This window comes from Phaenicophaeus curvirostris, chromosome 3, assembly GCF_032191515.1.
Source record: "Phaenicophaeus curvirostris isolate KB17595 chromosome 3, BPBGC_Pcur_1.0, whole genome shotgun sequence".
Classification (NCBI taxonomy): Eukaryota; Metazoa; Chordata; class Aves; order Cuculiformes; family Cuculidae; genus Phaenicophaeus; species Phaenicophaeus curvirostris.
The window spans coordinates 50,247,151-50,269,773 of record NC_091394.1 but is presented as its reverse complement, the minus strand read 5'-3'; the positions used below and the strand labels follow the sequence as shown (position 1 = coordinate 50,269,773).

The following is a 22,623-nucleotide window of genomic DNA, read 5'->3' as shown; positions in this document are numbered from 1 at the left end:
GTAAATATCTTCAACAGTCAAAATCATTCCTAGACGAGCACATTGTAAAGCATTAGCAACTGCTTTGAGATCATTTTCTCTCTAAGAAATGTTAAGTATTGAAATCTGTAATAAGCCTAGCATAGGGCTATGCTGTTCTTTTTAAAAGCCTTCTCCTCTGAATGCTTTGAAGAAGATTGGTTTATATTTGACAACAGCAACTTTCAGTCTTCCTGAAGCGGTTAGGTAGCTGTAGCACCAGCCTCCTAGCACCTAATCTGTGACCCCGTCCCCCCCATATCGTTGTTTAACTCTTTCACTGAGCAACTAGAAACAGACTTAAGTCTCCAAAAGATGTTAAGTTCCTTTATTTCAAAAGTAAGGGGTAAATGCAAGACAATTGTCTAATTTAGAAAAGAGAAGAGGATCCAAATACTGGGATGAAACTGGCAAAAATATCAAGGTTGTTTATTGTTTATGCAGTAAAACCAAAATAGTAATTTTTCTATTGCTATAATGAATTACCCTAACACTGTTTTAATGCAGCATTGAATATCAATGAAGGCCTGTACAATGCAAAGAACCACACAAAAATGCCACCACAAGATCTTAAGTTTTTACTTCACCACCAGTTTTCCAGCAACAAAAAAAAAAGTCACTTTCACAGCACACTGTGAGGACGTCCCATGTTCCCATGTAGCAACACTGTATTCGGCTTGATAAAAAGCAGCACCAGAAACACCAATCAGTTAAAAAAAAAAAAAAGCTGATCAGAACCATCCCACTACATCAGTTCATTTTTATATGTGCTGTTTTGGAGAGAAACATAGTTAGATTTCTAGAATCTGGTAAAATAAAAAGACTGACGTTAAGAATAAAAGTGTAAGAAACCAAATTTGAGTATTGTTTTTGCATTTGTCAACAAAAGCCTTTGTTTAAAAATACCGATGATAAATAATTAGTTTTCATAGTCTATGATTAGCTTTGGGTTGAATGCAAACGTTTGATGCTCTAGCTAGAATTTCAGTTTAGAGACAGGATTATTATAGAGAAATTGGTTTTGCTTCCACCTAGTTCTTGGAACCATTTATATATTAAGGATGAAGCTAACTGAACTTACTCCTTGTTATGCAACTTGAACGCAGCCCTTGGAATCTCCTGGAACCTCACCAAAGAAGTTATCTGCTGGTTGGATTCAAATCTGTTTCTCATATAATACCCAACTGTATTTACAAAGATAGTTAAGGCCATATTCCCTGTACTCAAATCCAAGTGTCCAGACTTTTGCATACATAAAGACATTGGTTTGTTAAATGATCATTTTCAAATGATTGCAGCGCATGGTTTGACATATCATTTTGCCTTTGGTGGAGAAGGATGAAAGTTTCATTGATATTGTGTCTATACACACAATTTCAAATGATTTTTTAAGCAGCAATAGGAAAAAAAGAGGGACTCTCCTAGTGTACTTTCCCAGTAAATACTTTAGATTATCTAGATTACTTTCAATTTTTTTTTTAATTAAAACATATAAACTCCAAATCATGCAAAATATGACCACCTCAGCTAACGTAACTGGGCAATTGGTGAAGTTTTCAGACCATCCAAAGAGGTAGTGACAGTCCATTCTCACAGTGCCAACCTGATGTGTGGGCTAAGTTAAAAAAACCAAACAACTGAGGCATCACCGTATGCTTATTGTGTTTTCCATTCTGGTATTCACAGTCAACCACTCTCTCTTGACATTGGCAGTTGACATTTACCACTGCACCAATGTGGTTAGAAGCAGTAAATTTGTGTCTCGTTTTGTTAGCAGCTATACAGTCAGTACTATTCATCATATATAGGTGGGTCTCCGTCGCTTGAAAACATAGACAGTTTCTTTCCATGATTCTGCACATGATCTTCATTCATCTTCTCTAAAGCTTCAATCTAGAGAGTCAAAAACAAACCCAGGCTGAAACCACTACTGCACCAGAACATTACTAAACAGGGTTCAAAGGAAGCTTCAGGTGACTGATCAGGTATACACAACATTGCTAGTTCAACCACACAGTCAACCATACACATATGGAGCAACACACTTTGGAAGTACAGCTTTAAACATCTGTTCTCAACAAGCAGTAAAAGGAATAGTGCTCCTGTATAGTCCTGTACTATGTAACTGAAATGCATAAGGTGCAGGGAGGACTGGATGATTCTTAATACTTCAGCTGTATTCCCTGAAATACTGAAGTGTCCCTTTCTCAAACTCTGAACACCTCTACCGTGACTCTGTCAACTGATCAGCAGTGGAGAAATTCCAAGTAATACTGACATTACGAATCCACTGCAACCATTTTCAACGGTGAAAGTTGAAGATAATTTTAGTTCAGTGTTTTGCGCGATCAGACTAACAGCATACAGCAGCTTATTTTGATCTTCAGACTGTTATGTTTGGATTACTTCCTCTGGTACTCCAGGGGAGATAATTTTAGTTACTCACAGCTGAAGTCAAAGTCTGAAGTTTAAGGATGGGCTGCTCATATTCACCTCTTACATAAACAGCAATTGAAGTCTCTCCCACAAAAGATGACATAAAACAACGATAAAACCCAACCCCCACACCAATGCTCAAAACACGGCCAGTGAGGGAATTGGTTTTTGCTTGATTAACTGATACATAAGGATCTTGTAACAGTGACATCGTGCTCCTTTTTACCTCTTCCTCAATTTGAGGATGTAACCCAGGAGTTAACTGCTTTCAAGCTCTGACCCACTACATGTTGGACTAGCATAAACCTACACTGTCATTAGGAATTGAGTATAGTAGAATGGCCATGTAGCCCCTACTTTAATTAGTAAATATGGAATGTTTTAACAACTTATTTTATAAGTTTCTGGTATCAGGATGCATGTCTTGCAGAATTACAGCTAAAATTAAATCATTAAAAGCCAAAGGTGACCAAAGATTCCTAGGCCATATTTACATTTACATGATTTTAGGCTTGAAAATTGAAAATGCTAGCCTAAACTTTAAATTCAGCCAAGTTAAAACCTAAACCATGGAAAATAAGCAGTAGAACAATTATTTGGTTTAACCCAGCTTCCGTTTCTCTGCACGCCTTTAACATATGTAAGTAAAGACAACAAAACTAGCTTTTAAACTAAAACAGAACACTAAATTTCCCTTAACACTGAAAGAAGCAATTACATGCAACATGAAACTTTTTATACTTGGGAACAGGAGTATCAGGAAAGGGGGTGGAGAGGTCTGTCAGTCTGAGTTCCTGAGAACATTTGTACTAGGCTGAAGCAACCGAGTTGAGAAAAAGAGATGCAGAACAATTGCTGAAATTGTACTAACGCACACTAATCATACACACTAAATGGGTAAAGTTAAGGTATTACAATAGGTACTATAGCTAACCAAATTAAAATGCTAGATAGAAAAAACCTGTACCTCTTCTTGGAAGTCTACTTCATTGTCAGCTGTAATATTTAAACCTGAGACAGCATTGAAGAGTTCGCGCTCATTAAGTGCTTCTGCCACACCTCCTTTCTGGAAGAACTGGACAACATAAAGAGCACACACTAAGTACTTTAATACCCAAACCAAGATATTCCTTTTCCTTCCCCAAGTTACAATTAGACTATTAAGTGAAAATGACATTCTTGCTTTTGTTGACCTATAGATAAAAATAAACTGAAAGAAGTTTTAAGTTCCAGTGGTACTGTTTTATTCTTCCACACTTTTTGTCCTGTCAAAGAAGAACACCACCAGTATGAACAACATGCAAGCACAGCACAATCTTACACATAGGTGGTGAGGATCACTGATTACAGAGCTGTATTAACTGACTTCTAGTTAGCTCTGAATTGATTTGACGCTGTTTTATCTTGGGAAGCATTCAGCATAATAGAGGATTGTCAGATGACGAGGTCCTACCTGTGAAACATTCCTGCAGTCTCTGAACAAAAACTCAAGTCCATGAGGATGAGTTGGCTCCACAGACTGACTGACATCAATAAGCCAGACCTGTAGTCACAGAGAGCATGCAATTCACTTTGTATTGACATTTCACATTAGATGAAACCCTCCCTTCCCACATGAAGAATATGCTCACCTTCCCATCATGCCAAAGCATGTTATATTCACTCAGATCTGCATGGACCAGGTTGCACTCCTTATACAACTGTTGCATCATCTGCAAGGATCCAAATTAATGAATGAATATACTCCAAATAAATATCCTTTGCATTACTACAGCAGAATAAAGCCCTTCCCATTCACCCACCCAATTTACATATTTTTTCTCCTGAGTCTTCAATAAAGTTTCATACAGGGAATCACAATCAGTCTGGTAAACTCATATCAGCTCTGCCAACCAGTCCAAGTGCATGAGACAGATAAACACATTCTCCAAATATGCCTGTCATTCCTTCCTGTGTGATAGGTGTAAGCAGTCTCACAGTTTTAGATAACGAATCCTAACTAGTATGTATATTCACTTTAAAACACAGTTGTGTTCCTCTACTGGTCTCAGGATCTGAGGCACAGACCCTTTATATTATCTAGCTGCTGGGTTGGTTGTTTGGGGTTTTTTAAAGTCTATAGGGAGCTAAAAACGAGTGGACAGTTAGCAGGTACATATTTAAACCAATTTCAGCAGATAACAGGAAAGCAAAATATTCACCATGCAATATTCCAACTAATTCTCCGATTTCTAGATTTCATAAAAAGGGGGGTGGGGAGGCAGTTATCCACTGGACAGTGCTTACACATTGTAGATTAAGTATTCAGTAAGCTCAAAAAGACTTCAGAGAACTCGCAAAACCACATATTGCTTCTAGAAAAGGAGGACTACCTGCTCGTAATTTCTCTGCTGCTAAATATATTTGTCCAGCATATGTTCTTCTCAGATTAAGACTCAATTTCTTATTTATTTTAAGTCACACATTAAACAACAGCAAAATCAGCCTTCGGACTCTATATCCTGAAAGTGATGCAAGAATCCAAAAAAGTAAATAAGTGCTGATTTGTCCTTTAAATTACTCCCCTAAAAGAAAACACAACCCAGAATTGGAGGAGAAATCAGCATTGCCTTACATTAAGAACCTGATAGTAGGCCTTTTTCATATCTTCACTACTAAGTGTTACATCCTTTAGTTTAGGAGCTGGAACTTGATCCTGGCCAATGAAAGACATAACCAAGATGTGTTTCTTAAGGATAACCACTTCAGGACAAGGAATTCCTGCATTTTGCATTCTGTGAATCAGAGAATAGATACCCATTAAGCAAAATAAAACACTTGCCCCAAAACCCTACAGTTCTAGTTCCTGCTTGCTCATCTTCAAAGTCAGAGACCCCTGTGCAAGAAACCTGATCCAGAGTCAAAAAGTCTTTGAAGCTAAATATAATAATATATATTATATATATTATCATGCATAATATGTTAATATACAAAATACATAAATATAAAAAGATCTATGTTTCACAGAGGAAAAACAAGAAAAACGAGATCTTGAAATCGTAATGCTCACTGAAAAATAATCACGTTTTACAGCTAGATCCTGTTAATTTCATTGGCTTGTAAATTCTGCTGCTGAATCACTGAAGATGATGACAATTCATTAAACTGTAAGAAACCACGGGCTTGTTCAATCAGGTTGTGTATTGCTTAACCTAAAAATCAAATTTCAACTTCTACTCAGGCATAATGTAACTGCCCTAAACAGAGAATAAGAAAACAACAGGCATTTAGGAACTACAGTGGTTTTCTTTTTAATTTACCTTGTTAAGTTATGCATTTCTTTCTCAGCCCACATACGAATAATCTTTCGTGGATTCAATTTACTGAAGCGGTCTTTAAATCTGTAGTCATCCTTAATGTATTTGTCACGGTTCTTGAATTCATTAAGAGTTGTTTTAAAGACTTTGATGGCACATTCTGGAGGTATAACTTTATCTTCAGTTGTGCTTCTCACGGAAAAAGTCAAACGCGTAACAAAGTTAACTATTCACATCTTTACAAACAAATGCATAGGTTTACTTTTTATTTTTTTTAAACATTGCAAGAGATAACAATTTTTAATATAAAAGAGAAGAAGATCTGACTTTTTATCGAATTTGGAAGCCCATCCAAGTTAAGTTTTTAAAAGTTGTATGATTGAGCTTATATACAAATGTTTGGGTGTTGGCATTTTGATTTCATGTTGGTTACCAAATAGGTTCCATCTCCTAGTTTGTTAATATTTTACTTAAATGTCATAGCTAATAACAGCCCTGCTAAACGATGTATTTACTTCAAGAAAATGCAAGTGAAAAAAGTCTTACATTAGTACAATAATGGTATCATGACAACTTTTCCTTAAGCATCACGGAGATATTTCCCATTGAAAAATGCTAAGCAAAAGAACACTCCCGGATTCCATTAAAGCAAAGTTCCATTAAAACAAACAAAAAAAAAAGGCATTTTCTCCCCACCCCTCTCTCTCAAGGTCTCTAAATTGGTTACTTGTATTTGGGGTTGGCTAGTTCTTTCTTGGCTCACTTTTAAACTAGTGGTGTTTCAATGCATTACCATCCCTGCCAATGTGCTACAATCCTTCCAGCATGTCAGTATTTAAAACTAGACTTTTGCATGACTTGAAAACTGAACAGCATCCCAATGTTACTCTTAAGGTAAATGAATAGCACCTCCACTGAACTGCACAGATGGATCTAATACAGCAGTCTTCAGGTAGTCCAACATCATGACAGCTCTGTAGTCTTGGTCAGGTCAGTGGAAAGAGTTCCTCAAAACTTTTTTTGGTTGTGTTTTTTTTTTTTTATAAAAGGAGTACATATTTTTCCACAGAAATTTATAGAGGATTTGTCCCCATTCATTAAATGACCTCCAAGGAATAAGGTGCTTTTGGTTTTTTTTTTTTACTTTATGGTGGGTATCATCCATTTTTCAGATTTTATTATTATCTGCATGTACATGAATACGAAGTTTAGGTCTTTGGAAAGAAAAAAAAAAGTGCAGATTGTTTAAATATTTTGTGGTTTCTACTTTTTAAACCATCTCTGGTATTTAAAGCTTCTGTCAGTAACAAACAATACACTTACTTTCCTCCATATGCATGAAAAACAACAGACTCTTTTCCTGTACTGATGCAGCCTGTGATGGTCTCCAGCGTCCCAGCATTGACCATCTTGTACAGAAGTAAACGTGTTTTAGGGTCCACTGCTTTCTCCTACAGGTCAGAAATGAATACTCAGTTCATTAAAACAATTATTTGTTTTACAGTAAGTTCAGATGTTTCATATATCTCAAGCGTTCAACTAGGTGGAACGAATACGTTAGGAGCATTCTCTCAATAGATAGAGAGGAAAAGCAAAACTAAACCAAACAAACAAATGAAGCAAAGCTAAACTATTTCAGCACTGTCCTCTTTGGTCCTTAAGACTTAATAGTCCAAGGAACCTTATCAGCTGTGCAGCATATACAGTATTTCACCAATCACACAAAGTACAGACTGTGGCTAGAGATAGTGTTTTCAAGAAGTCTTTACAAATCATGACTCAAAATATCTCAAACATTATATTATTTTCCTTTTATATTAGTAACAATAAAATAAAGCAAAACACCTGAACTTCAAGAAGTCCTCCACAGGAATTATCGGAGGCCCTGCTCAAAACTCACCCATAATGCATAACAGCTAACTTCCCAAATGATTAAGTCCAAGTTTACTTGGTCACCTCATCTTCCCAAAACTTGCCATGAAGACAGATATTTGGAGTCATATGATTCAGCTGCAGAGGATTAGTCCTCTGGAGGGTTTCTAAAATCATTTCTAGGCAGTTTATTCAGTCCAGCTCATGAAGAGGTAAGTTTAGAAAGACAAAGAGAAAAAAATGCAAGCTGCTTGCTCTTACTTTCACATGGCTCTCACAATAATGCAGCTGAAATAAAGACAGCCTTTTTCTAGTAGAGGTTGCTGCTATCATCTCCTTCAACAATGTTAACATAATATTGCTTTACAGTTTTACTAAAAAACTAATGTTTCAAGGAATTACCAAAACAGTGTTCACCTATTACACAGGATAAAAAGTCTAAAGAAAGACTTTGTTAAAAACATACAGCAGTGGAGTGCTCCTTCTTTTCGTGAAGCCTTGCACTTCGACGTTCCTCAGAGTACGCGTGCTGCTTTAAGGCATTGAAGACTTGATTTGACAGCTTTAAATCCATTCCAATTCCATCTCCAACTTGGAATTCAGGTGCAAACTACAAATAGAAATAAAGCACATTTAAACATTGTTACTAGCAGACACCAAAAGTTGCCACTAGCAGAAATTTCTCATTCAGATTTGCAAAAACATAGGGTAAATAAGGGTACAGGTTAAACCCACTTTGTGTAATGTTGTCACTATCTTAAAGAACATACTGCTTTAAACTAGGAAGTTGAAGGTCTGCACAAATTGATTTGAGATTACCTAACACTCTGTAAAAACAGCACTTGGAGCATTTCCTAATTTGCAGAAGTTGTACCAGTTACATTAAAGAAAAGGGCAAGTATGTATTATGGATAAACAGACTGAAAAGCTGTAAATCAGACAAAATGACTGAAAATAAGTTCACTGGCTTATCAGCCAAAATTAATTAAAAAAAAATATTGGTTACCCAATAGCTATGCTTTTCAAAAATAGCCTTAGTGTTTTATTTACCCAAGTATCCAACTCTTTGATGGTTTTGTTTTGCCCAAACAGTCCCGTGTAAATTCTTAAATCATGGTCACAGACTGTTACTGAACAAAAAAACCTGCACAACTCATACTGCTAATTTGAATAATTAATCCAGAAACTGCATCACCTTCATCTGTGCAAAAAAAAAGATATCAGCACTGTGTACAGTAGCACAGATGGACAAGCATTAGTTCTTTGGTTGAATTACAGCATTCCAGTGTTACACACAAACTTAAGTTTTCACTTACATTTTCCATGCGAGCAGTGTTCTTTCTTCCACATACCACTTCATCATGTTTAGTAGTAATGTCTTTTCCTTTTCCTACAAAGCCTCTTCTTGGTGTAGTAGTAGGTTTATCTGCAAGCAGTGAGAAAAAAAAAAAAATCTAACTTGATATCTAAACAATTATAACTGATGCTCATAAAGGTTCCACAACACCCACAGAAGTTAGATAATTTTATTTACTAAATAGAATAAAATACATCAATTGTATGATCTTAAAGCAGTCTTCTACTATTCCAGCCACGACAGTTCCTTTTGCTATGTCATGACTTACTTCTCTGGTGTGTCAGACATACTTTTGGCATATTAAAGACAGGAATATTCAGTACCATAGGCAGATGTCACTAGATGAATCCAGATGACAGATACGCATGTCCCACAATATTTTCCATGTACAATAGTAGTTTTACCAAACCCAGCCATTGAAATCAAGATACTGAGAGAAGTTAACTGCTCAGCTTCCTGCATAGCACCTCCCAATCAGGTGAGCTGATTTACAACTGGTATATCTCCTTATGTTCAAAACCCACCTAGTTTAACTATGCCATATTCTTAGGCGTATTAACCAAAGAAATTGTATGTTTAAAACTACCCCATACCTGCTCTGTAAGGATCATGACGGGTATCTTGCCAATCAACCTCATCCTCTGAGCTGTCACTGTCATAGGGATGTACCTTCCGATAATTTTCAAACGATATGGAGACTTGAGAAACAAAACAAATAAACATGTCTTTGATTATCAGGGATTTGCTACTTCCTTGCAGCTCTGTAACTTAAGCAGGGTGCCAAGAATATTTCCAAAGTAGAAATATTTATTCCAATGAGGGTACCTTTGCTATCTCCATTGATCTTCTTCTCTTCACGACGAAGTTGTGCATCATATTCCCTGTCAAATTCCATCTGCAGCATCTGAGCTAGCATTAGGTCACTAGAAGTGTCAATATTTTCTCCTGTAATAAATGGTCCTTCAGCAACACTATGCAAAATGAAAATAGAAATTTAAAAAACTAAACACACTAATCTAAACAGAAACATCACTTTATATCACTTCATCACTCTACACAAAAGACCTCACGCAGAGCTGCATAGAAACTCATGGATCTCAACTGTCCACACCCCCAGCTCCAAGCCAATGTTAAATATTAATCGAGCATGACTTCATTTATCTTTGCCACTCCTTTACAATGTAAGTAGTACTTAAAACTTTTACTTGTTTACTATTCTGTAAGAAACGCTAGGCTCTATTTTTAAGATGCCCTTCATGAAAGGGAAAGAAGCCATACAGGTATATGGGTATATATTTTAATAAATAAATAGATAAACAAACCCCCAATTTTAAAATAAAACAAAACAAAATAAAAAAAAACTAACACAAAAAAAACCCCAAAACCCCCAGAAAAGAGTGTCATTTTGCTCTGCTTGACAGAAAATAATGCAGATGAAATTTGTATGAGTTTAGAACAACTAAGCTCTTGGCCTATGTTTAGAGCTTCCAAGTATTAGGAAGATACAGGTGATACATCTGATAGTTCTTGAAATAACATTGTACACTGTTAGCAAGAGTCTCTGAAAGGGAAGAAAAAACTCCTTTCTGACAATATTACTCAAAATATAGCTTACAGACTGGCTTAAAGCACCCAAAACAGCACACAAAAAAAACCACCAAGAAAGAAAGAAAGAAAGGTGACAGAGACTATAAGGAATAGTTTTAACTGTGGAAGCCATCTTCACCAGAAAAAAAGATCTGAAGAAGAGTGGAGTTATGAGATAACAGGCAGAGCATTTACTATATCACTACGCACTAAGCATGTTGTAAGAAAATGCACAAGAGACAAAACCTAGCTTAACAATTATGGAGATCACTAATCCAGGATTTAAACTTACGCAACCACTTCAGGAAAAGCAGCATTTTCCTCTTCCAGCTGCAGCTCTTTTGCCAGCTGCTCACTCATGACATCAGCAAGGGAACATGATATTGATGTCGTATTAGGGGCTCCCCATGGACACTGTAAATAAACGTTTTATTCAAGTCAGCAAGACATGCAGTGGCAACACAATAATCAGGATAATTGGCTGTCACTGGCTCTAAAATAAGCTCATGTAATCTTATAAGAGCTTGCTACTGACAGAATTATGATGAACTAAATTAGAGAAAACACCTCAAGGAGTAGATTCAGAAACTGAATAGGGAGAACTGTGACTGAAAGGTTGTTGATAGTCACTTGCCAAGAGTCAGTCTGTCAGTGTCGATACTCTCTGACAAGAGCAAAGGCTTCCCAAAAGCCTGCTTACAAGTGTACACACAGTCTATGTAAAACTTCTTTTGGAATAATACAACATGGATGGCTTAAGCACAGCTTTCTCAGTCATTTCTAGAGGCCTGAAAGGACAGTCATCACAAACACCCCTTCAAATGCAGAGAGACATGCACACAGCCTTGCTTGGGAAGGTGAGGGTTAAGGAATGACGAATTCAACCAAGTTGTGACTCACTGCCTCAATAACCAAACACACTGAGATCCACTTCCCTGCTCACTAGTAGAGAACTGACTCATTTACCAGGGTCTAACAGCAGCTCCCTCCACCAAGGTGGTCACTGCTAGCAGCAGCAAACCATGCCATACCCCAGCCCAAGTAAGCTTTTGACCTGTGTTTAGCGCTTCCAAGTGTTAAAGGATACAGGTGATACACCTGAGAGCTCTTGAAGTAACATTGTATACTGCTAACAAGAGTCTAAGCCAGAAGAAAAGAAACACTTCTGATAATATTTCTCAAAAGGTAAGAAAGCGAGCTTGCTGCTCACTACTCACTCAGGCAGCACCGCCAAGTGCTCCACTTGCCAAACCACCCTGACCCTTGCACCGTTGACACCACCTCACAGCATTGTCTTGATTCCTGTGCTTGGAAGGAGGCGGGTGGAAGGAAGGAGGAAGGGATTTACCTTCATGTCTGCCTGTCTGCTGTGAGCGAGGGTGCCCAAACATGCCATTCATATAATCATAGAATCACAAAATCACTAGGTTGGAAAAGACCTTAGAGATCATCAACTCCAACTGTACTTGTCCAGTACTAAATTATATCCCTAAGCACTTCACCTACTTGTCTCTTAAACATCTCCAGGACCGGTGATTCCACCACCTCCCTGGGCAGCCCCTTACAGTGCCTGATAACCCTTTCAGTGAAGAAGTTTTTTCTAGTGTCCAGTCTGAACCTTCCCTGACAAAACTTGAGGCCATTGTCACACTCTGCCTCCCAGGGGCCAGGTGAGCACTAGCTGCACTTCTGTGGCTCAGGAGGGTCAAGGTGGCCCCGGAAGCAACGCCGGGGGAGACTGGAAATCATAGCTTCATAGAATAATTTGGGTTGGAAGGGACCTTAAAGATCATTTGGTTCCAACCCCCCTGCCATGGGCAGAGACACATCCCACTAGATCAAGTTGTTCAAGGCCCCATCCAACCTGGCTTTGAACGCCTCCAGGGATGGGGCAGCCACAGCTTCCCTGGGCAACCGGTGCCAGTGCTTCACCACTCTCATGGTGAAGAAATTCTTCATTGTGCCTAGTCTAAATCTGCCCCTCTCCAGTTTATAACCATTGCCCCTCATCCTATCACTCTGTGCCTTTGTAAACAGTCCCTCTCCAGCTTTCCTGTAGCCCCTTCAGGTACTGGAAGGTCGTTATAAGGTCTCCTCGGAGCCTTCTCTTCTCCAGGCTGAACAACCCCAACTCTCTCAGCCTGTCCTCGTATGGAAGGTGCTCCAGCCCTCTGATCATCCTTGTAGCCCTCCTCTGGACCCGTTCCAACAGTTCCATATCCTCCTTATGTTGAGGATTCCAGAACCGGACACAGTACTCCAGGTGGGGTCTCACAGGAGAGGCACAGAGGGGCAGAATTCCCTCCCTCGCCTGCTCGCCGCGCTTCTGTCGATGCAGCCGAGAACACGGTCGGCCTTTGGGCCAAGGGGAACGAAACAACGCCGGACATACTGAGAAGGGAAAGGAACCCGCGCCGGGAGCCGCCCCGGGCCCGGCCCCAGCGCTCACCTTGCCCCGCCAGGCGCTGCCCGGGCCGGGATCGGGGGCGGCGGCGACTCCCACCGGGTCCATGGCGGCTCGGGGGCGGCGGTGCTGGCAGCGAGAAACCTTCCGGGTCCTCTCGGCTTCCCCGAGCCCGTCAGCGCCTGCCGGGCTCCCATTGGCCGCGGGCGGAGCCTTTCCGGGGCGTCACCGGGACAGAGCGGGCGGTGCTGGGCGGGGACGGTTGCTGCAGTGTAAGGAAACGCGACGAGGGCGAGAGCCGGGGAGTGGGTGCGGGATGGCGATGATGTGACCGGGAGCTGCCCTGCGGAGAAGGGCCTGGGGCGCTGGTCCCTGAGGAGCTCGGCGCGAGCCCGCAGCGTCCGCCCAAAGGCCGACAGCAGCCCGGGCTGCATCGGCAGAAGCGCGGCCAGCAGGGGAGGGAGGGGGTGTGCCCCTCTGTGCCTCTCCTGTGAGACCCCACCTGGAGTACAGGTCCAGTGCTGGAATCCTCAGCGTAAGAAGGACATGGAACTGTTGGGACGGGTCCAGAGGAGGGCTACAAGGATGATCAGAGGGCTGGAGCACCTCCCATACGAGGACAGGCTGAGAGAGTTGGGCTTGTTCAGCCTGGAGAAGAGAAGGCTCCGAGGAGACCTTATAGTCACCTTCCAGTACCTGAAAGGTCCCTCCAAGAAAGCTGGGGAGGGACTGTTCACAAAGACTTGTAGCAATAGGATGAGGGGGAACAGCTTTAAATTGAAAGGGTGAGATTTAGATTAGACATTAGGAAGAATTTCTTCACCATGGGAGTGGTGAGGCCCTGGCACAGGTTGTCCAGGGAAGCTGTGGATGCCCCGTCCCTGGAGGTGTTCAAAGCCAGGTGGGATGGGGCCTTGAACAACTTGATCTAGTGGGATGTGTCTCTTCCCATGGCAGGAGGTTCAAGCTGGATGATCTTTAAGGTCCCTTCCAACCCAAATCATTTTATACTTTTGGGAAGTAACCAATGGAAGGGAGTGGGAGGGACACACCCCATAAGTAAACAAATTAATTTGATCCTAATCCCATCACTCACTGTGAATCATACAATGGTTTGTGTTGGAAGGGGCCATGAAGGTCATCTAGTCTACCCCTCGCTGCAGTAAGCAGGAACATCTTCAACTGCACCAGGTTGCTCAGAGCCCCCTCCAACCTGACCTTGAATGTTTCCAGGGATGGGGCATCTACCATCTCTCTGGGCAACCTGTACCAGTATTTCACCACCCTCAGTGTGAAAAATTTCTTCCTAATATCTAGTCTAAACCTTTTGCCTTTTAGTTTAAAACCATTACACCTTGTCCTATCACTTCAGGCCCGACTAAAAAGTTTTTGCCATCTTTCTTATAAACCCACTTTAAGTGGTGAGAGGCTGCAATATGGTCCCCCCAAAGCCTTCTCTTCTCCAGGCTGAACAACAATAATCCTCAGCCTGTCTTCATAGGAGAGGTGCTCCAGCCCTCTGATCATCTTTGTGGCCCTCTGGACTTCTCCAACAGGTCCGTGTCTTTACTGTACTGAGGGCTCCAGAGCTGGATGCAGCATTCCAGATGTGGTCTCACCAGAGCAGAATAAAGGGGCAGAATCACCTCCCTTGACCTGCTGGTCACACTTCTTTTGACTACAAAGCGAAATAGTTTGTATGTGATCTGAATCACAGAATCACTAGGTTGGAAAAGACCCACAGGATCATTGAGTCCAACCATTCTTATCAACCACTAAACCATGGCGCTCAGTATGTCATCCACCTATCTTTTAAATACCTTTAGGGATGGTGACTCAGCCACCTCCCTGGGCAGCCTGTTCCAGTGCCCAATGACCCTTTCTGTGAAAATTTTTATTTTCCAGGCAGCTTTCTAGCCAGACTTCTAGTCTGTAGCACTGCAAGGGTTGTTGTGCCCCAAGTGCAGGACCCAGCACCTAAAGTGCAAGACCTCTTACACCTAAATTTAAACATTTATAATGTTTATCTGGAAAAATAGCATTGTGATTAGAATGCCCTGTTTCCAGGATAGGGGCAACTGGATGGGCTTTTGCTAAAACACAGTCTGACATCTGCTCAAGCATGTTCCCCAACAGGAAGAAAATGATGTCTAGAAACCTCCCCACCCTTGGCTCACCACCCACCAGCTGTCAGGTATCTGCAAACATCCACAAACATGCTGCTATCGCAGCCCCTGTTGGTATCTGGAAAACCAGCCTAGCAGAGCTGGCTGGCTCCAAGACCAGGAGGGGTTGCACAGCCCCAAACACCCTGGCTTGTAAGTTCCGTGTTAAACATCTAGCAAAGCCCATGGTGCCAGGGCAGGCACAGCAAAAGCCACTCTCAGCAACTCAGGCATGCAAAAATCAGGTTGGTCGGCCAAAGTTCACCCAATTTGTCCTTAACAACCAGCAATGACGTTAAGACATTATAGTCTCTTATGACAATATATTCCAGTGTTCATTACTGCAGAAAGTCTCCACTTAAAGGGCAGATGGTTTGGAAAAGAGTAGAGACGCAGGTTGTAATGCCTGCCTCTGCTATGCACCACCTGCAGACACAATACAGGCGTTAGTATGGCCGAGCTTGGTACCCCAAGGAAATCATTACTCTAGCACAGCTGTACAACCACTGATTAAGAAACCTGGGTTTGGTCATTTTTGATTCAAAAAGACATTAACAATGACTTAATATTCTTAGTCTTCATAAATAAATTTTACATGAATCTCTTCAATATTACCTGATTAGGCCTTGACCCCATGACCTCTTATATGAATGGATCAAGCTTTGAACTTAGTTATAATAAGAAGACACATTCTATAAAACGACATGTAAACAAAATCACTTGCCACACATTCCCAGCTCCTAATAAAAATAGTTAAAAATCTAGACAGAGCAGAAACTTCCATTCATATTACTCAAAGTAATTTCAGCAGTATATAGAGATTACTTAATATGTAATTCAAGTTAGTAATGATAAACAACATAAGCATAAATTTCAATCTTCATTCTTAATCCCTTACTGCAAGTGATTTACAAGAATTCACATCTGCTTCTGCCTTTTGCTGTAGAGGATATATCACCTTCACTCAAGTACCTCACTTTTAATAAATACTTAAAGAAACACAGAAAGATCTCACTGTAATACTTTGCATGAAAATGATACTCCACTAAAAAAAAGAAGTCAGAAGTATTCTTATCGCATACTTACATTAGTCTTTGTAAATACCTGTAAACTTATATTATTTTTTTTAAAAGCTTTACAGGCTGAATTTTTGCCACAATGCAAAGTATTCCTTTGTTTGCAAAACATGTATTTGACATGCTTATAGAGACATATGCTCTGCAAAGTAGAAATGCTCTATCAACCACCCTGCCACCTCTACTGCATTCGTTACAGCGGCACATCAGTGATCTTGGCAGGCCTGGATGGACCAAACCTTTCAGCTATAAGGTCTCCTCTAAGCCTTCTGTTCTCCAAGCTGAACAACCCCAACTCTGTCAGCCCATCCTTGTATGAGAGGTGGTCCAGCCCTCTGATCATCCTTGTAGCTCTCTGGACCTGCTCCAACAGCTCCATATCGTTCCTATATTGAGGATTCCAGAACTGATGAATCACTGAATCACAGAATTACAGAATGGTTTGTGTTGGAGGGGACCTTTAAAGGTCAACTAGTCCAGCCTCCCTGCAGTAAGCAGGGACATCTTCAACTAGATCAGGTTGCTCAAAGCCCCATCCAACCTGGCCTTGGATTACTCCAGGGAAGTGGCATCCACAACTTGCCTGGCCAATTATTCCTTGTCCTGTCACAACAAGCCCAGTTAAAAAGTTTGTCCCATCTTTCTTATGGGCCCCCTTCAGGTACTGGAAGGTTGGTAAAAGGTCTCCTCAGAGCCTCTCTTCTCCAGGCTGAACAGCCCCAATCCTCCTGGTCTTTCCTTATAGCAGAGGTGCTAAAGCCCCCTTATCACGTTTGTGTCCCTCCTCTCGACCCAATCCAACAGCTCCATGTGCTGAAGTTTCAAAAGAAGCGTGGCCAGCAGGTTGGGGGAGGTGAATCTGCCCCTCTATTCCTCTCTTGTGAGACCTCATCTGGGGTATTGTGTCCAGTTCTGGAATCCTCGGCATAAGAAGGATATGGAATTGCTGGAATGGGTCCAGAGGAGGTCTACAAAGATGATCAGAGGGCTGGAGCACCTTCTACAAGAGAACAGGTTGGGAGAATTGGGGCTGTTCAGCCTGGAGAAGGCTCTGAGGAGATCTTATAGCAGCCCCAAAGAAACCTACAAGAAGGTTGGGGAGGGACTGCATACAAAGTCTGGTAATGATAGGACTGGGGCCAATGGGTATGAACTGGAGACGGGCAGATTTAGAGTAGATATAAGGAGGAATTTCTTCACGGTGAGGGTGGTGAGGCCCTGGCACAGGCTGCCCGGGGAAGCTGTGGCTGCCCCATCCCTGGAGGTGTTCAAGGCCAGGCTGGATGGGGCCCTGGGCAGCCTGGTCTGGTGGGAGGTGTCCCTGCCCATGGCAGGGGGGATGGAACTCGATGATCTTTTTTTTGAGGTCCCTTCCAATCCAAACCCTTCCACCCCGGCCTCGGCCCCGCTCCCCGCGGCTCTGTCCCTTTAAGGAGGCGGCGCCCACGTGGCGGGCGCGTCGCTCCGTGTCGCAGCCGCGGCCGCTGCCCGCTCGCCGCCGACACATGTATTTGAAGCGGCCGGCGGGCGGCCTCGCCTTCTGCCTCTTCTACCTGGCGTCCTGCTTCACCAACAAGGTGAGGGCGGGCGCGGAGCCGCGCCGCTCGCGGCGGAGGGAAAGGCGGCGGTGCCGGGCGGTGCATCCACAGGGGGGTCTGCGCGGGGGAGGGCAGGGATGCAGGAGGAGGAGGGATGTTGCCCTGCCTTCCCCTCTCCCCTGCCCTCCCCTCTCCCCTGCCCTCCCCTCTCCCCTGCCCTCCCCTCTCCCCTGCCCTCCCCTCTCCCCTGCCCTCCCCTCTCCCCTGCCTTCCCCTCTCCCCTGCCTTCCCCTCTCCCCTGCCTTCCCCTCTCCCCTGCCTTCCCCTCTCCCCTGCCTTCCCCTCTCCCCTGCCTTCCCCTCTCCCCTGCCTTCCCTTCTCCCCTGCCTTCCCTTCTCCCCCAAGGAAATCTGGAGCGGGAGATCCGCCCCACGAATGAACAAAACCGTGGCATTTCAGCCGAAAGTCTTGCCCATCCCCGTGTGCACCCGTGATTGAAGAGATAACTGTCTTCTCCCGCGTGTCTTGTTTTTCTCAGTGTGCCATGTCTTTACTTTTCCCTGACATCCATCTTTCAATAACGGCTTGTATAGGGGACTGCAAGGGTGACACTGTATTATTCAAATGAATGGAATGTGAGTTACAGAGCCAGAAATCAAGCTACTTTGAAAGCATCAGTTATGCTGAATATATTTTATTTAGAAACCACTAAATATACAGTCATTACAAAAAGATCTGTTAACTGGAACAATAATACCAACTATCAAAGGGAAAAATCTGAAATACTCAAAGCCTTGTAGTAGCAGTGAAACTAATATTAACTTCCATGGGCCCTTTGACAGTTCAGTTAACCTGAAAATTAAGGACGCGAAGTCTCTTTTCCTCTGTGCAACTTAATTGCCTGTTGGCATCGCTGAAACGTTAAAGCAGAAGTAGGCTGCATTGTAAATAGAATTGTGTAATTTAAATGGAGTTTGTTCACTCTGTAAGGAAGAGATAGAGGCTTACTGTCATATTTATCAGAGGGTGTGCATGTGTTTCTGGTGCAGGAAAGGTGTTTTTGAAGCAACCAGGGTATGGTTTTCCAGAGAGAGAACTAGAGAAAAGCAGCTTTTGGATACTGGGAAAAATTTATTTACTGAAAGAGTGGTGAAGCATTGGAATGAGCTACCAAGGGAAGTGGTGAAGTCACCATCCCTGGAGGTGTTCATAAAAATGTGTAGATGTGGTGCTTCAGAACATACATGGTCTAGTAGGCAAGCTGGTATTGTGTTGACGGTTGGACGTGATGATCTTAGAGGTCTTTCCCAACCTTAACAATTCTATGATTCTGTGATTTCAGATGTGAAAATCAAATTCTTCTCAACATCAGCCACTGCTTTCTATTCCAAGGTACGCTTGCCTTTAAGGATGCCCAGAAGCAGACTGAAGTCCAGACATGAAGCAAAGTTCGTAGAGAGAGATAATTCATTTGATTTGACAGAGTGCTAGGAGCAGTGATTAGTTAAACAGAAAGGGACCAGAAGAGCTGCCAGATTGCATCATGCATTGGAAAAGGTATTTGGCTTAACTATACTTGATAGGACCTCCATTTTCAAACGTGAATGTAGGTTTTAGTGTAATAAAGCTAAAAATAACCAGAATATAGACTTTTCAGTTGTTGCAGGTAGTATGTAAACGGAAGTGAGGTATGGACCTGTGCAGATCTACCATCCTGGCTTAAAACCCATGTGGCAGTTTAAACAAGCATGTGTGTAGCATGATACTTTGTGAATCAACATGTCTTCACTCTGTATATTGATGCCAGCTTCCTAGCAACATCCCACATACCTAAAAACTGGACCTTGCACAGTTTCCTCTCTGTTGAAAGCTTTCATCTTCTCCTTTTGCTACTGACATCTTCTGCTGGCTCCAGGAAGGAATTGGCAGGCCCCTTTCCTTTCTTCTGAGGAAGCTTCAGTCATTCTTTTTCTTTGCAAGAATAGTATTTATGCACTTCATTATGGGAAGTTGTTAGAACCTGATATACACATCAAAAAGCGTATGTATGTCTGCCTCGTATTTGCATATACACATATGCAGTGCAAAAAGACACTAGCATCCATATACACAAACCCTGACAAAGCATACGAAAGCAATGAAACAGACTTTGCTTTTTATCCCCAATGTATCCCATCTCCAAACGGCTTTGTGGTCTGTTTAGTATATTACACAAAATGGTATATGAACGAAGTGTTAGGTCTGTAAGATTGATTAATCATCAGGAGACAATTATGTTAAGATTATTGGTCATGATTCTGCCAAAGTTTGCCTCTGTGGTATGATATGACTAATTGACAAGTGCTCATGTCTTTTTGTTCCTGTTAATCTTTTTCTCATTTAATGTGATGCATGGAGTGTGCTCAGAAGATGAAAGAGCAGCTCAGAAGGCAGTAGCCTTCTTTCACTTGCTCAGTGTGTTCACTCTATAACTCATGTACTTTAGTGTCTTCTCCATTCCAGTGACTGGGCAGAATCCAGAAGGTTTGGCATGAGAAATGACTGACTTTTTTTTTTTTTTTCCCTTTTCTTTGTATTGGTTGGAACATCTTGTGTTTTGTTGCTCTCATAGTTGTTTAATGTCATAAGCTGTAGGTGTTTGGTGTCCATTAATTTGGTATTTGTTTTCCAGTATGTCCTGTCTGTCCTGAAATTTACCTACCCTACCCTTTTTCAAGGGTAAGTACGATTTTAAGAATACAGTTACTTGAAAAATTACTTTAATCAGTAAATGTTGTGCTGTTCAGTTCTGAAACTAACTTTATTAGCTCTTGTCACTGCTGGCTTTGGCTGTCTAGAGAATGTACTTCAAGCCTTAATAAAGCATTCATTAATGTGTCGTGGTTAATTTTTAAACATCACAGTGGTGATGTAATTAAGATATATAGACTGTCATTTCTCGTTTTTCTGAAAGTCTTATGTTTCAGCATAGAAGAGTAGCAGTTACAGCACAGTGTCTTCTTTGTAAGTGTCACTTATGGATCATGTGTAGTTGTGATGTATTCTTTCACTATGCTAGTGAAAACCAACTTTAAACCCATCTTTTAAGCATATAGAAGTAGCATGTTGCTTATTTTTGTGCTTAGCCTTTGTCATAACTCTGCATCACAAGGTGCTATCATATATTAACTATTGTAATGAGAAATCTAATGTTTTGTCAAATATCCATATATACACCATCAGTGCTGTCAATTTGTGAGGCATTTAGTGAAAATCTGGCCTCTTAGAGTCAAGGCTTCCCCTATTTGTTCTTTTGAGATAATGGTTAAGTCTGCAGATGCTAGATATCTTTGATTCCTTTGTTGCAGCTTAGCATGGCTTATATTTTTGCCCAATTTGCACACCCAGGGCTGTGATCAGCTCTGGGAGTCGCCTTGGTAGTCTTCATTTTCTTTGGGTGTACTCAGTGCTATTAAATATGCAATTAATGTTTTCTTCAGTTGTCACACTCACACACACAAACTGTCTCTTGGACAAGATTTTTGTCATAGGAGGAAAGGTTTTTGAGTAATGTATGTAAAATACAAGTGTGGTAAATCTACAACAGTATAAAAGCATATTTCAAGGGCAAGCAACTGCCTTATGGTATCTGTCTTACGACAGTCATTTCATTCTTACATTATTTGGAAATGCATCTCAGCATCTTGTTTTTACATAAATTCTGGCTTTTAAAGGTGACCTTTCCTTGAAAAATAAGTGGCTCAGATACTCTTCCGTTTAGAGCTATGACAGATGAGCAAGGGAGGAAAAGAGTACTAGTATCAGTTCATATTGTTATTGTTTGTTGTCATTAGTTTTGTTCCTTAAATAATCTAAGACTATATTGCCTATACTAAGCATCTGGAACTATTTCTAATTTAAACTTCTGTCTTTAAAACCTCAGACAAGAGGAAATTTTTCACAATAAAGTTGATGAGAATTCATCACTGGCTTGGAACAGAGCACAGTCAAACCTGTGGCGAACACCAGGGATAACTGGCTTTTAAGCTCTCCTGTGCTCCTTGTTTAAAAAAAGGTGAAGTGAGCTGTGGTAGTAGCACTAAATGTTCACCATTACCATGTGGTCAGTGAGCTCGCTCTTCTCTGATACTGTCCCACTGTCTGTAATATTGCATAGAGTAAATGTTTATTTATGTATGTGTGAGAGAGTTTAAATAATTGCCTAAATGCATTGCAGCAAATAGGAATAATAAATAAAATCACCTCTATACCTGTTAGAGATGTTAGCGTGATTTAGTACTCTAGTACTGTATCTCTAGCTGAGCTGTGCTAGATGTTCCAAGGATTTTCATCCAAGAAGCATGAAACAAGCATGAAACACCTCTCTGAAAACCACTAGCTTAAGGAAGAAGAAAGCTAATAGCTCATTTTAATGCTTTAAAAAAAACCCAGACCAGCTGTGCATTGCTGCTAATTTTAAATTCTCTGCAAGCATTTTTAAGGCCTTACCTACTGTCTTGATAATGGATGAAGGAATACCTTTATAGTAGGGTAAGTCATTAGATAGTTAAGTCAGTGCAGAATGTGTATAACTGTTATATACCTTTTCAATGAAAAAAACCACAATATTTTGGTTTTTTATGCAATGTTATCTGAAGATGTTTTCTCTACAGGATCTGAATCAGTGGCTTGCTTAGCACAACGATGCTATTGTTCATGACATTTCACTTGGTGCTTGCTACACAAGATGCAGGGAGGGAAAAACAACCCAGTCTGAGTTCAAGGGAGTTTGTAGCCTAAGCCCAGTGTGATTAACTGTGGGAAGTCATAGAGCTAATGTTTGAAACTACTAGGACTACACATGTCATCCCTTGGGGACTATTAGTTCAGCTGAA

General features: G+C 41.3%; 2 protein-coding genes across 7 annotated transcripts in view; one reads left to right on the top strand and one right to left on the bottom strand.

The window, feature by feature from the left end:
• Positions 1–415: 415 nt before the first annotated feature.
• On the bottom strand, positions 416–13,122 carry RIOK3 (RIO kinase 3). Its single transcript, XM_069853952.1, has 13 exons — positions 13,016–13,122; positions 10,859–10,980; positions 9,805–9,950; positions 9,573–9,677; positions 8,939–9,048; positions 8,089–8,232; positions 7,074–7,201; positions 5,754–5,939; positions 5,069–5,228; positions 4,086–4,166; positions 3,908–3,997; positions 3,422–3,529; positions 416–1,911 (listed from the first exon to the last, which is right to left on the bottom strand). Exons 1-13 carry the CDS (start codon positions 13,076–13,078, stop codon positions 1,810–1,812), a joined length of 1,545 nt encoding a protein of 514 aa, XP_069710053.1. The 5' UTR covers positions 13,079–13,122; the 3' UTR covers positions 416–1,809.
• A 4,553-nt stretch (positions 13,123–17,675) lies between these two features.
• The window catches only part of TMEM241 (transmembrane protein 241), a 63,868-nt gene continuing 58,920 nt past the window's right edge, over positions 17,676–22,623 (top strand). For all 6 annotated transcript variants that reach the window (XM_069853968.1, XM_069853971.1, XM_069853966.1 and 3 more), the window contains exons 1-2: positions 17,676–17,788; positions 20,421–20,467. In XM_069853968.1, coding sequence (XP_069710069.1) covers positions 17,717–17,788; positions 20,421–20,467 — 119 coding nt within the window. In that variant the 5' untranslated portion in view covers positions 17,676–17,716. The remainder of the gene's footprint in view (positions 17,789–20,420; positions 20,468–22,623) is intronic.

What these genes read in the sequence shown, in the direction of transcription:
- RIOK3 (XM_069853952.1), bottom strand. Translation starts at nt 13,078, where the DNA reads ATGGACCCGGTGGGAGTCGCCGCCGCCCCCGATCCCGGCCCGGGCAGC. An exon ending in TGCTTTGGCATGATGGGAAG is followed by an intron (nt 3,998 to 4,085) that starts GTGAGCATATTC and finishes CTGTGACTACAG; the next exon opens with GTCTGGCTTATTGATGTCAG. An exon ending in AAGTAGACTTCCAAGAAGAG is followed by an intron (nt 1,912 to 3,421) that starts GTACAGGTTTTT and finishes TTGACTCTCTAG; the next exon opens with ATTGAAGCTTTAGAGAAGAT.